Here is a 15197-nt window from a genome sequence, read left to right as displayed (position 1 = left end):
AAGTTAAAATGCCTTAGTTATGTATTTTTTTCTTATAAACAAATGTTTTTTCAGGTTACATGATGGACTGGTGTGGTGTGGATTACTTGTGGATTATTGTGATGTTTTTATCAGCTGTTTAGACTCTCATTCTGACGGCACCCATTCACTGCAGAGGATCCACTGGTGAGCAAGTGATGTAATACTAAATTTCTCCAAATCTGTTTTGATTAAGAAACAAACTCATCTAGATCTTGGATGACCCGAGTGTAAGTGAATTTTAATTTTTGAGTGAACTATAACTTTAAAAGGCCTCTCTCTCTCTCTCCCCATTCATTGTAATTGCATGGGAACATTCTTTAAAATCGCACTCAATAAAGTCACATGACAACAACCTGAGGGTGTGTAAATGATTTTTGGGTGAACTAATCCTTCAATTAATGATGTGATAACTACCAAACAATTATAAGTTTAACAAACAGTAGCTTGGGAAGAAGTAAAAGGATGTGAACTACTTTGGCATGTACATGGAAGTAAGGCATTTGTTCCGACGGATGAATGAGAAGATGAAATCTTAGTGCAGTAACATGACTCATCCCTCCTCATACACCAATATGCTTGAAAAACCTTCAGTTGAAACCTTGTTAGGGTCTCGGATCACTTGCAAGGACACAATGATACACAGTACATAACACATGCACATGAAATCTGACCACCGTGACGCTGACGTTTTCCCGTTACGCTTCTTGAAGGCCTCACCGGGCATTGCCTCAGATAACTATGGAGAGATAGATCGATAATATCTCTTCAAAAGTGTTTTGGTGCACCTCTCCAACGATTCCACAGCGAGGAAGAGTGCAGGCAATCAAAGCGGTCAGAGGATGTTCGATCCTTCGGACCGTTAACACAAAGCCGGTCGCAGTGTTGATAATGCGATGATAGAAAGCAAGGAGACTGGGATGGTGTTGGGTCGCCAGGCTCTGGACCCTCGTACACTCATACCTGGAACATAGAAAACAGGATTTAAAAGTGCTGAAGCTTATTAACTTGTAATTGATGAATAAAAATAGACTGGGAGTAATATAAGAGCAATAAAGGAATGCATCGTTGGGAATTGAAGGATGAAATTATAGCTTTATCAGAGTTTAGCTCTACGTCTGGTTGTGGACAGTCTTGTGCTCTAAGCAGATTTACATTGACTTCCAGTAGACGTTCACTGTGCTGTTTTTCCAGTTTAAATGACTAACTAATAATGGTAAAGCAGGTTAGAAAACCTTGCTTTTGGCACAGCTAATAATTTTCTACATTAACAACTGAAAATTGAAAATAACATATTCCCTTCTGTTACACTGAGTTTTAAATGAGCGTTATGACAGCAAAGTAATTTTTTGAAAAAATAAAAAAAAATAAAATAAAAATAAGAATAGTTTAAACCAAAAATGAAAAATTATTCATAACCTATAAAAAAGTCCTGTAAAAAAAAAAAGGTCAAATGACTGCTAGGTACAGTACGTCTGCAAAATAAAAACGTAAAATTAAAGTAAAATATTGTAATTGAAACAAGGAAAAATCTGTAAAATATATATTTTTTTTCCTGTAAAAGCTTTATTGAAAATTTCTGTAATATTGTTTTTGCCCTTTATTTCAATGAAGATATTTTACTGTAATTTTACGTTGTATGTCTGCCAGTCATTTGACCGTTTTTGAGGAGTTTTTTTTTCACCTGAACAGATTTTGAAAAATTTAGCATTGCATCACTTTCTCACCATTGGTTCCTCTGCAGTGAATGGGTGCCGTCAGAATGAGAGTCCAAACAGCTGACTAAAAAACATCACAATAATCCACAAGTAACTCACACTACTCCAGTCCATTAATTAAAGACTTGTGAGGAGAAATGCTTTGTGTTTACAATAAACAAATCCATCATTAATGATTTTTTAATTTCAAATCATTAGGTCTGGCTAAAATAAGATTCCTTTATCCATAATATTGCTTTCTCCAGTGAAACAGTTGTCTAGTCTGAATCAGGAGAGAAATATGCACAGGATCAAACACCATTTGCAAGCAAAAACAGTCCAAGACATATGACTGTGGATTGCTTGTGGATTATTGTGATGTTTTTATCTGCTGTTTGGACTCTCAACCTGACGGCACCCATACACTGCAGAGGATCCGTTGGTGAGCAAGTGGTATAATACTAAACTTCTCCAAATTTGTTCCAATGAAGAAACAAGCTCATCTATATCTTGGATGTCCTAAAGGTAAATTTTCAGTTTTTGGGTGAACACAACTTTGCACAACTGTTCATAAGCTTGGGGTCTATAAAATTCTTTCATTATGGAAGTATCATATGCTCAACAATTATTAATTTAATCAAAATTTGAGTAAAAATATTAGCATTTTCACTGAGGTCCAGCTGATGCTCACCGAGCAGTTTTTCCTAGTTTAAATGACTAACAAATTCATACTATAGCAGGTTGATAAACCTTGCTATCGGCACAGCTAATAATTTCTAACATTAACAAAAGAAAAGAGTCAGGGCTTTATCTTGAAAACGAGACATTGCAGGCCATTAGATGAAAAATGTGAACAATAAGCCACAGAGAACAGTTGTCCCTTGCAGTTGCATCAGCCTGTGACGTTGAATCCATGGGGGAGCGGAGACCAACGGGCAGAGATAGATGGCGGGAGCTTGGACTAGTTAATAAAGATCAGACTGCTTAGCCCAGTGGATAATAAAAGGTGTACGAGGAGGACACGTCAAATCAGTGAGAACTCATTTAGAGAGGCACATTAAACTCTGTGGGCTGCAGTAAGAGAGCGTCTATGCTGCAAACTGCACCTGCGCTGTTCACTCGGGGGAACAGGAGGAGAACATTATGAGGTCAAATGTGCATTGTTTATTTTATAGGGGCCTATGTGTATAATATCCCTTTGGCATTGAATATTTATCTTTTACATCACAGGCTTTGAAAGAGGAGGGCAGTGGATGTGCTTTGTACACGCCTGCAGGTTTAACTCACCTACGGAAATGTAATATTATGTATTGCAGACATGAAATAAATGAGCCGAATATAAACAACTGATAAAATCGAATTCATAAATCGCTCATTTTTCTAAAGTAACAATGTCCAACAGAAACACCAGGATGGTAGCATTTTTTTGGGCCTCCCTTGAGCTTGTTACATTGTCATAAAGGTCTTGATGGGTAATCAGCAAATATGAGCAGTGACTTCACAGCACTGTGATTGGCTCATTACCCTTTCAGTGTCATTCCCCCGTATCTTTGTTCACAATCGGTTCACAAGAAGAAATGGACGAAATAAACAACGAGTCAACTATTCAGCCACAGAGAAAGATCTGCGAGTCAGGCGACCCGAGTCAGATTTTTAGTTTTTGAATGAAACAGGATATTTGATTAGAAAAATGTGCGGCAGGACTTAATTTGATTCATCTGGAATTGATTGGTTGGTGAAAAGAAGATGTTACATTCCAAATATTTTGCTATTGGTTAACCTTATCTAATAGCCTATGCAGCCTAAGTGATGTCAGCAAAAAAGGAAAGTTGTCTGAAAAGTGGAGCACATTATAACATTTCCCCTATTGTCATTAGATTTCAATCATGACAACTCTCAGAAGATTTTAGCATGGTGATGGATATGACAGTGTTAATGTATTTGGTCTTGGCGGAATAGATCTGCTATGCTGCTGCTGAATTGCTGCTGCTGTTGGTTATTTCTGTAGTTGTAGATTATTGCTGGTGCTGCAAGCAAGTACAGGAACTTGCTACTGCCAATGCATATGGTGATTCAATGCTATGAGTATTTAAGACGTACTGCTGCTGCACAAATAGCATATAAAATAACCCATAACCCATATTTTCTATAAAAATACAATTGTTTGAAATTGTATTATTATTATGATTATTTATTATTTAGGTATGACTGCATGCCCTCTGGGTCTAGCGATGTGCCCAGTGCTACCCCCTGCCAGGGTTGCCAGGTTTTCTCGACAAAACCCACCCAGTCGTGTTTCGAGAGGTGCCCCCTGTTAAAAATTGCATTCCAGGAGTAAAATACACGTTTTTGGCGAGGTCCCCTTGGTAAAATTCACATTCCAGAGACTAAATATCAAGTTATTGATATTCAACCAGCGGACATGAAAAACAACCCGCGGCAACAGTGTTAAAATAGTCCAATTTGGCAACACAGCGCCCCAGCGTTTAGTTGGGAATTTCCAAGGTATGAAGTAAAATTAAACAAAAAGAAAATGAGAGCCGCAGTCACCGGCGCATACACCAGATCTTGTTGGCGATCTACTAAATGCCTTTTTCAAGGTGCTCTTTTGCAGACAAAATGGGAATAACTGAGAAAGGATAAACAACTCAAACTGAATTCGCTTACAAAGTTTTGTGCGCCATTTCAAAGATTGCAACTATGAGTGGCTAACAGCTAGCACTGAGCACAACAAGTTATTTGGCCATGTTTACATTTTAATACGATTAAAGGGACATTAAATGACAAATGCACGGACTTTATTTACTTTAAGTGACAGGTGATTGTGCATGATTCAATACTGGTCAAATAATAAAGCATTGTAATGGAGGTGTACGTGGTGCGTTGATAATACTGTGATGTGGTGTGTGGATGTCCAGCATTTGTACAGTTTTGCTACTGTGGGCGCGTCATCATTTTATAGTGACGTGAATGTTCATAGTGACCCGTGTATTGGTGCATTACTTTTACTGATCCACGTAGGGGAATTTACTCTGCATTTAACCCACCCTAATCTAGCCTACTGTTGAAATTGTTGATGAGCTGTCATTGATGTTGATAGCCTGTGTGCGGCATAATATGCGAATAATATGCATATGGCTGCGTTAGCTGTTACAGAGCTGTGTAAGAGTATGTAGTTTACAGTTGCAGTAACTGAAGGCCCTGAATGAAACCCCAAGGTACGCTAATGCCCGCAGCAGATCTGTACAGGTGGAGCTGGGGAAGGAGGAGGGTTTCAGAGAAATGCACTGCGAACTGCTGTAGTGAATACTAACCAACCACTTAAATGTAAAGCTGCAAGCTCACTGTCTGCATATGCAACATGAACCAATCAGCTTGTGCCAAGTAAATTAATGCTGTGAATGTCATCAGTTACGTTAAGACCCATCAGCCTGTGCCATCTAGAGTTAAATGAAAGAACTAGGTTTTATGCTGCATAATTATTTTGTGAAATTTTGATCTTTTTTTTCCAGGATATTTTGATGAACAATGTTCAAACGAACAGTATTTATTAGAATTTTTTTTTTTTATTATTCCTTGCTAATTTAAAGTACATATTCTTATTATTGACCATAAAACCTTTGAACAATAGTGTATACTGGACTAAAAAAAAAAAATATTTTTTAGGAGACCATTACACACAAATGTATCAAATTAAAAAAAGTGTGTTCTTACTAAGTTTATGTATGTTGATGGGTTCGGTTGGCATCCCTTCTCCTCCGTCACTCAGTGCTCGTATCTGAATGATGTAATCATCATCTGCAGGTAGTGTGAGCTCCACTGAGGTCAGATTTGTTGTTATTGTGTTAATTTCTTTATGCCGGTTCCTTCTGTATGACACTGAGAGAACAAATGAGAGAGGTGCTAACATCCACTTAGATTTATTCAGCACAAGCTATTTTAGTCGATAAATGAAGTAAAATCAAATTATCACACACTGTGGGGAACTGTAGTGTTTATTAGCACACCTGGTGTTTTAGCTATACTGTACAGCACATATTTTGTAGATCTGCAGTATAAATTAGTTTTATTTTTAATTTCCGTTACCACTAAGGTGGGTAATCATCGAACAAGAGAAATAATATAAGCACTTTAATGTAGTTGTTTCCTAAATGCTCACTGGAATAGAACAAGCTAATATGATTATATGAAAATAATGCCTTACAGTTTGGCTTTGAGGTTTACATTGCTGGGAAGCACTTACCTGATAACCAGTAACATCTGACTCCATCTCCAGAGAAATGACAGGTTCCCAATGAACAGTGAGCTTAGAGCCAATCAGATTCCACTCCACGTTCAAAGGTGGCTGCCCGGGTGCTGAGGGGAAACACCACTATTAGTTTCTGTACATATGACGGTATCAGAAAGCCAGGAGAGGTGCCTGGCTGTCTGTTTGTTCATAAATTCATAATGTATTATACTAATGGATAGTTCTAGAACTAGAAAAAGCAGTTCTGGCATTTCAGTTTCAATGTATAACATTATTTTCCTCTGTGGAACACAAAAGGAAATATTTAGTAGAATGTTCACACTGCTATTTTCCAAACACAAACACATATGTTTTGTATGTTATATCCCTAGATTTTTGAGGTCATATCAATATATAGTATGCAAGTTAAAGACTACTTGGGCACTTTTTATGGTCATTGTATTCTTTCGCTGTATGAGAAAGAGCAGCATGAACATTTATTTAAATATCTATTTTTTCCCCCTACGAAGGTTTGAAATGATGACTATGATTAAATGCTGACAGAATCATATAAATTTATAACCAATAATTCTTTAAATCTTTTTTTCTCTTTACTTTTATTCAGCAAGGACACACAACAAAAGTGACAGTAAAAACATTTATAATTTTACAATAATTTCCATGTCAAATAAATGCTTTCTGTTAATGTGACACTGAAAACAGGAGTAATTTTTGATGAAAATTCTGCTTTTCCATCACAGGAATAAACGTATTAAAACACATTAAAATCGAAGAGTTTTATTTTTTCACAATACCTCTGATTTTTACTGTATTTTTCATCAAATAAAGAACCCTTGGTAAAAAATTATGTTAAAAAAAAACAAACTTTAACAGTAATAACAGTAGAGTATATAAAATGACAGGTGTCTTTATCCTATTTAAATATTAAAAAAGGACAATTCTACTTTTTTCACAAAGTGTGAATATTAAAATTAAACAAAAAAAAACAACAACAAAAAAAAACAACAACAACAACAACAACAAAAAAAACAAACAACAACAGTGAATAATAAGTTTTATATATCTGCAGTGGCAATGCCTAAATAAACTTTAACAAGCGGATACTTACGGGACTTCTTGGTGGTCACATTGATGATGGGAGAAAGAGGGCCAGTTCCTGCTGTGTTGAAAGCGCTCACTGTCAGGAAATACTGAGTGTATCCTCTCAGACCGCTGATGTTAACCTTGTTCTGATTGGCAGACACTCTGACTTTGCCCATGGTCTCTGGTTTTGTATCGTCCTCCCAGTACACCACCTGATTTCAAGAGCAATGGAGAGAAAGCACAGCCTGTGGGATCTAAAGCCTCGCGGATATAATGCTACGGTGCCATTATGTTCAGTGCAGGAGAATTATTATACAGGAGTATTTCACTTTTTCCACACAGTGGGTTTGGGGTGACATGGATGAAGAGTTTCACAGAGGAATGTGTAATGTGTTCTCTGTGTCCTTAAAAAGGATGAAGAAAAGCCATTTCGCCCATGCGGCAGAGAGGGCCTCCTATGCATACAGTGAGAACAGGGTACCCTATTCTTATTTTCAAATGGAGTGTTTCCATGGGTACAGAGGGAACTTTGAGGTGCAGCGTGGGAGATGACAGGCTCTGACAGAACCCACGGTGCATTTCAAAACCGGACAGAGAGTCATTTCCATTTAGAAGAAGGGACGCACCTCATAGCCCAACACTCTTTCTGGGGAAGCGCTGAGAATGTGCCAGCTCACTTCAATTTCAGTGGCAGAAATGCTTCTGGCCCACATGCCGTCTGGAACGCCACTGGGCTCTGAGAGGAAAGATAAAAAGAGAAAAAGATGAATACATAAAGACAGAACAGAAGCAAAGAGATGAGAACAAAGGAGAAGAAAAGAGATAAGGAAATATGAGAAAAGAAGAGCCAAAATAAGATGAATAAGAGTAAACTAACAGAGAAGAATAGATGCAATAACATGAGACGATGAGAAGATGAAAATGTGACTGAAAGAATAGAGATAAGAAGAGGATGCAGTAAAGAGAGATATAAATGAGACAAAACTATGAGAAGACATGAGATAAAATTAGAGAAGACAGAAAAGACGAGAGAAGTAGTAGGATGGAACAAGGAGAGAAACTGAAATAAGACATAGAAATTAGACCAAAGAAGACTAGATGAGACGAGAAGAGACAAGAATAGACAAAAGGAGAAAACAAGAAGAACAAGAGAAGAGATGAGATGAAATAAGACAAACAAGAGGAAGAAAGAGGATACAGCTAAGAGACAAACTTTAAAGGGGTGAGATGAGACAAAGAAGAGTGAAAATGATGAGAAAAGACAAAACAGAGAGAAAAGAAGAGATTAGAGAAAATAAAAAGACAAGAAATAAGATGCAAAATGGAGAAGTTGAAATGAGACTGAAAGGAAAGAGAAGAGAACAGAAAAGATGAGAAGAGAAAAAATTAGAAGATGAGAAAAGAGAAGATGAGAGAAAAAAAAAATTATAGAAGGCAAGAGACTAGAGGAGACGAGAAGAGAAGAAATAGGATGCAACAGAGAAAAGACGATACAAAAAACAAGAAACAAGAGATGAGGCAAGAGAAGAAGATGAAATGAGATAAGAGAAGAGATTAGATGAGACAGGATGAGAAAAGACAAGACTATGAAAAGACAAGAAAATGTGGTCAAAGACTGAAAGAGAGTAGACAAGAAGAAAAGAGGATGCGTCAAAGACGGATGTACCAAGACCAAACTCAAAAAGAATAAAATGAGAAGACAGGATAAGAAAAGAGACTAGGATGCAACAAGGAGCGTAGCTGAAACGAGACTGAAAGGAAAGACAAGAAAATAAAAAAAATGAAATGATGAAACAAGATAAAAATTGAAAGACAAGAGACAAGATAAAACAATAATAATAATAATAATAAAAAAACAGGATGAGAAGAGACACAACTACGAGGAGAGAAGACCAAAATGAGACAATACTGAAAGAGAACAGACAATAAGAAAAGACAATGGAAGAATATAAATGACACAAAGCTGAAAGTGAAGAGATGAAAAAAAAGAAGAGTAGAAAAGACGAGATCAGGAGAACGGAAGACAGAAGGAGACAAGAAGAGAAGAAGTAAGATGCAAAAAGGAGAGAGGAAAAGACAAGACAAGACTAGAAGAGAAGAGACAAGATGAGGAAAAAAAGAAAAACAATCATCAATGCACAAATCTGAGGCTGATGAAAAATAATTTAGAAATGACTGTTGCAAAATCTTTTGTCTCTAAAATGATAAATTACTAGCCTTTATTTGAATAGGATAGTTGAGTGACATAAAGGAACATTATCTGTACAGGAATTCAATTAATGCGGTAGCTTCCTGACACACCGCTGTCTGCCCGTCACTCCACGCTGTAATAGCTCATCTCAAACCCATCCTAACTAGCTGAAAGATTCCCACACTGCCGAGCATGAGATTCCAGAGAGAAACCACTTGACATTTACAACACAACATCACGTACAGCCATTATAGTACATGCTTTACTTTGAATTTACTATAAAAAGAAAACTGCATTATGGATTCTTGGACATTTTGCAAAATATCAAATATATGTCCTGTTAAAAAAGGGTAAATTACTGCTAAAAGAACAGAAAACAGCCACCGACAGTGTTGGAAATACCCACAAAATGATATATCATTATATAATCTAAATCTATATCCTACAGTATCCCCTTTACTTGAGCATTCATTATAAAATGAGCCGTGTTCTTTCAGTGCTGCACATAATAAAGTGCTGGTGGTAAAGGAATCAATTCCAGCCTGTTCTTTCAATGTTGTAGGCACCTTACAACAGATGAATAAATACACAGTGAAAAGAAAAATCCATTGAAAACACTGTAAGTGACTGAAAAGGTAAGCTTTTGTTTGCTGCTCGTAATGCGATTGAGAGTCTCACCATTCTCGGCCGAGAACACAATGGTAACAGGGCTGAACGGTCCCTGGCCTTTGGTGTTGTAGGCACCCACTTTGACGCTAAATGGAGAAAAGGGCGGGATGCTCTCGTTCCGGTACACATAACGGGACTGCGATGGTATGGAGGTGACGGCGTGCGTCCAGTTGACCTCCCCCAGCGGCCTGAAAGCAATGATGTAGCCGAAACCATCTCCATTTTGCAGGTCTTCAGGCACAGGCTGGGAGGGAAACAAGAAACTATAGTGATATTAAAACATACAGACCAGATCCAGCCTCAGGTTCACACCCAGCGCCTTTCCAAATCCCACACAGTTTTCACAAAGTGTTGCAACCTCTTGAGAGCGCAAATGAACCGCTTTCTAATATACAACCAAATTTGAATTGAATGCCATTACGGGAGTAAAGGGCCCAGATGGAAAACAGGCTTGGCTTTGACTGAGGTAATAAACACCCCCATTCAATTTCATTTAATTAGCCAAAACTATTACCTCGCACAGAGGGGGTTATAATATAGACAGATGACTTACCTCCCATATTATTACTAGCTCTGACTTGGAGCCACCCCCACCTCCGACATCGGTGGGGGCCGTGTCAGGAACTGCATACAGAAAAACAAAGAAAAAACAGCCATGTTTTCAGTACAGCAGACAGATGCAGCCCCTGCCTTCCTCATTGTGGCTTTTCTTTTTCTTTTACTCAAAGCCTCATTACCAAGAATCAAATGAAACAAGGCTGCGGTCCCTTAGCAACTGCTTTTAAAAGATTCTGTGGGCAGTGTCTCAGTTAACTGGCTTTGTTTCTAGTGAATTTTACCATTTGCCAAGAGTCTCTCAACAATAATGCTCGAAGAATTCGTTCTATAATATACAAAGAGGCACTTGAGCACCAAAATTGTATCACTTTATCATGGGACTTTTGTAGAATATGGGCACTTGAGCATTAGTGGATTCAACCTCAGACAGCACTCCCACAGGCCGCCTACAGTCGCTTACTGACCATCTGATGCAAAACAAAACTGGATTGCGCTTTCTCGATCTGGCAAGCTCTAATCTGATTGGCTGACTAATGTGATGGGCATTTTGTGTACCTTTTAAGGATGAAATTATCACTGTCATGATTAAATCAGATCAAGAGTACGCAGAGCAGTTCTGTCTGTGAAATAGTCTTTACTTAATACTTTTGGAAAGGCAGAAATTCTGATCTAGGAGTAATTTAGCTTCTGACCACTCCTTCGTTAATTGGGTCAAGGAAAATTGCGAACAAAAATGTAAGTTAACAAAAGATGTTTTGATTGTGTGTTTGAATAATGTACATCATCACAATAATTAAACAATTTTAATCAAAGTGTACTGGTAATGAAAATATGAGAAAAAAATAACAAGATATTTACAATGCTTTTTTCCCCAGAAGAAAAATGTAGAAAAAAAACCTAAATATAAAATTAAACTGTTTTTTATTTTTTATTTTATTAAACAGTGGTTTACTGAAAAAAATTGCTCTTAAACAAAATAAATATATAATTTAAATAAATTCAATTGTAATTAAAATTCTCTTAGGGATAAAAATCTACCCCTCAGGTTTCGCTCTCAATTATAGGGAACTCTTTTACATTACTATAAGGTTATAATTACCAACAGGGCCCAAACTTCAATTTAATTATTTTTATTTTAATTATCTATTTATTTTTTTAAATATAATAATCAACACTCAACTTAAAAAATGTTTTATGCAAACATGTAAATTGCACATAATGCAGTTTTAAAATTAACTTCTAAATTATAAAATTTCTATTTGTTGTTTAAATATATTGATTTACACAGTGGCTTTGATCATTTGTTTCATAACAGATTTATTTAAACATACATTAAATAAGTAGGACATCACTTACAGGTAAAGTAAAATATAATGAGTATATAGTCTAAAATTTCATGAAATGCTCTTCTCTAGACTTCATTTCTCTAGCGACCTAATGAGCTGTGGACACTGATGACTTGCCTGAGGTAAATGAAACACTACCTGACATTTAAGTAGTAAAGAAGAAGAGATGATCACGCTCACTTCATAGACTAAAATTAGATCAAATTAAAACTGCTTAAAATTAATGACTATTATATGGCAAAAAGACAATTTAAATAAGACTAGTGCCGTCAAACGATTTATCGCGATTAATTGCATCCAAAATAAAACTTTTTGTTTACATAGTATATGTGTGCATTCTGTGTATATTTATTATGTATATATAAATACACACACACACACACAGTATATATTTTGAAAATATACATGTATTTACATGTATATATTTATATTCATATAATTTATATTATATATAAATATATTTAATATATAAACGTAACATTTTTCTTAAATATATACATGTATGGATGTGTATTTATATATACACAGTACACACACATATACTATATAAACAAAAACTTTTATTTTGGATGTGATTAATTGCGATTAATCATTTGACAGCACTAAATAAGACATTTTCTAATTGACTTTCAGTTAAAAACTGTATATAAATAACACTGTTGGTGACTCACCTGCATCTTCAGTTCTTGTTTTAAGAGAAGCGGGACTCGGTTCCCCCACGCCGACGCTGTTTCTGGCCAGCACTCTGAACTCATACTCCACCCATGCATTCAGATCCACCACCGTTGCCGTCAAGGTGTTCCCATCAATCACCTCCGGGACTGAGAGCAAACAGAAAAGCCAAGGTTTAACCGAAAATACCTGGATTACACAGTGGCGCCATGAAAGTCAACAACAGGAGCCCAATTTTGAGCCAATGTTTACAGTAAGCCAGAAATGTCACAAAACATAAAAAATTGTTCTATTCCACGTCTCTGTCTGGGTGGGATGTTGTTCGAATGAATTCGGATTCGAGTGTCAGAGCAAAAGACCAGATTAAGTCGTTTTGCGTTAGTACTTAAAGGCCCTTATATGTACTCAAAGCGAGCATAAGCTTCTTTCTTAAAAGCACATGAGATGTGCTATGGTAATTTCAGTCTCTCGCTGAATTGATGCTCTGCTTGACTAGCTTTAGCTAATCCTGTATTGTTACCCGTGTTCACCGCTTGCCAGCCCACTGTGAAAGCTGTCTTGGCCTGAATGATATAGCTTGTGATGGGGCTGCCGTTATCCTGGCCGGGCCTCCAAGAAAGCTGAGCTGTGCTGTCTGTGATCTCCTCCACCGTTACACCATCTGGAGCTCCTGGGGGACCTGATTCAATCAGACAATCAACAGTGAATTAGCAATTAGAAATGAAGTTACCTTCACTGACATCTTACCTTGCTCACCCCCTGCCAGGAAGTTCTCCGCTTATCGCCCCACTAAGCTGTGATATAAGACCAGTCTCTAAAAGGTGTTATTACATTTTAAACTGTTGCTTTTGTGGGAACACTAGATCTCTCTGAGAATCATAGGAAAGCTTTTCAGAGGCTTGAGATGTTTTCTTAACAGCTACAGCATGTCTCCTTTGAAAAACTGCAAGCAGGCCTTCCTCTGCACATCTTTAATTGGTTCCTCCAATTATAAATGTGCAGAGCGTTGTCTTCCGTTGTCAAAATCACACTCCTTTTGGGGAAATATAAAGAAATGGAGCATAGTGTTTTGTAGTTTTGTCAGCGCAGGTCATTGTGTCACTCGTAGCGTCAATAATAAGATCAGATTGTGTTCGTTTCTCACCTAAAAGGCATTTGAAGACAAAACATGATGGCAAATTGTGAATTTGTTTCTTTATATTTGGTTTTGGTGGTTTAATGCAATGAGTTTGCATGCAGCTTGGCCAGACTAACATTAACATAATTCATTTTAAACAAAGGATGTGCATAATGTTCAAATGCCAGACACTCCTAGTTTCTGTAAATTACACTGCCGGACGTTTTAGGAGCTGAATGTTCTTCAGGGCTCCCTCTCTTTTTAACCAATGCCTTTTCCAGTTTCTTAATCTTTATCCAGTAAATAATGATTTGTAAGAATACTTCTTACTCACACTTTCTACCTGATAAAATATTCTAGAGCTTGGCAGAACTAGAAAAATGTATATTCATCAAAAAAATGGCCATTGAGTTTTGAGTTTGAATTTATATGACTTTTCTAGATGTAGAAGTTTTGCCTCCCCATCTATCGAGCACAGCAGCTGTGACGTCAAAAACTAGAAGACTAATTAATTCGTCATGGGTTTGCTCAAGATTTTCCTATGGGTTTTTATATTCATAAGTAAAATAAGGTCTGTGGTAAACATAACTTGACAACACTTGTTTTGTTGTACAACATAAAGTGCACACACTCACACCCCAAACATTCTTATGTAGTTACTTATTACATTATTAAAAACACATTTTTAAAAAATAAACTGCTTCAATATTCACATTATCAGTGTGGGTGTTTGTAATGTAGATCGAAACGTCCAAGTATTGTCAATTTTTGTTTACCTCAACACAGACCTTGTTTTACTCATACATTTAAAAAACCCCATTATAAAAACCCATAGGAACCCACAGCAAACTAGTCTTCTGGTTTTTCCAGGTTAATGGCTATAGCATTCTATTAATTTTTTTTTTTTTCAAGACAGTGGGGGTTAATTAAATGAACAAATATCTTGATTTTTTGTTGTTTTAGCTGATTTTAATGCTTGTTATTATTTTTAATCATTTTAAGTCATCTTGAAGCCCTCTTGGAAGTTTGCTGAGGCCCTCTAGTGGACCCCGGCCCCTGTTTGAGATCCATGCAGATCCTTATAAAATGAATTTATTTGGTCACTATACAGCCAGTTTTTACATGCATTCTGTGCTTGCTGAGTGCTAATTTTATTCCCTGCTTCTACACTGTTATAAAGCTTTATTATAGGCTCTGGCAGTAAAAGTTGGCATGTCAATCTAATTTCAATTTAAAGACATTGATCCCGCTAAATCTCATTTGTAACCTTTGATAAACAGCTTTGATACGTTCCTCTAATTACCTCTAATGGAACATGTAATAACAGATCAATTCAACAGACAGATACATTTCCTTGGCAAAGCATTTGAGTGTCCTTCTATCAGGTTTTCCTTCCAAATCCAAACCCTGCATGCCTGGCCGTCGCTCTCTTACCTTTCACGATTAAAATAGCCGCCGCTGATAAACTCTCGACATCCGTGTCAACCACACAGACGTACTTTCCGGCGTGTTTCAGCTGTATATTCCGTATCATCAAATCACCAGATGTACTCTAGAGATATGAACACACACATAAGCATTACTATCCACTCTATCA

General features: G+C 36.8%; 1 protein-coding gene across 2 annotated transcripts in view; it reads right to left on the bottom strand.

The window, feature by feature from the left end:
* Window positions 1-211: 211 nt before the first annotated feature.
* LOC109048849 (contactin-3-like) overlaps window positions 212-15197 on the bottom strand; it is a 77113-nt gene continuing 62127 nt past the window's right edge. For both annotated transcript variants that reach the window (XM_042750622.1, XM_042750623.1), the window contains 9 exons: window positions 15035-15152; window positions 13004-13162; window positions 12483-12632; window positions 10461-10531; window positions 9917-10151; window positions 7674-7783; window positions 7073-7259; window positions 5430-6071; window positions 212-981 (listed from right to left, as the gene is read on the bottom strand). In XM_042750622.1, the coding sequence (XP_042606556.1) occupies window positions 5863-6071; window positions 7073-7259; window positions 7674-7783; window positions 9917-10151; window positions 10461-10531; window positions 12483-12632; window positions 13004-13162; window positions 15035-15152 (1239 nt within the window). In that variant the 3' untranslated portion in view covers window positions 212-981; window positions 5430-5862. The remainder of the gene's footprint in view (window positions 982-5429; window positions 6072-7072; window positions 7260-7673; window positions 7784-9916; window positions 10152-10460; window positions 10532-12482; window positions 12633-13003; window positions 13163-15034; window positions 15153-15197) is intronic.

This window comes from Cyprinus carpio, chromosome B23, assembly GCF_018340385.1.
Source record: "Cyprinus carpio isolate SPL01 chromosome B23, ASM1834038v1, whole genome shotgun sequence".
NCBI classification, from domain to species: domain Eukaryota; kingdom Metazoa; phylum Chordata; class Actinopteri; order Cypriniformes; family Cyprinidae; genus Cyprinus; species Cyprinus carpio.
The sequence above is the reverse complement of the archived record's forward strand: the minus strand, read 5'-3'. Positions and strand labels throughout refer to the sequence as shown.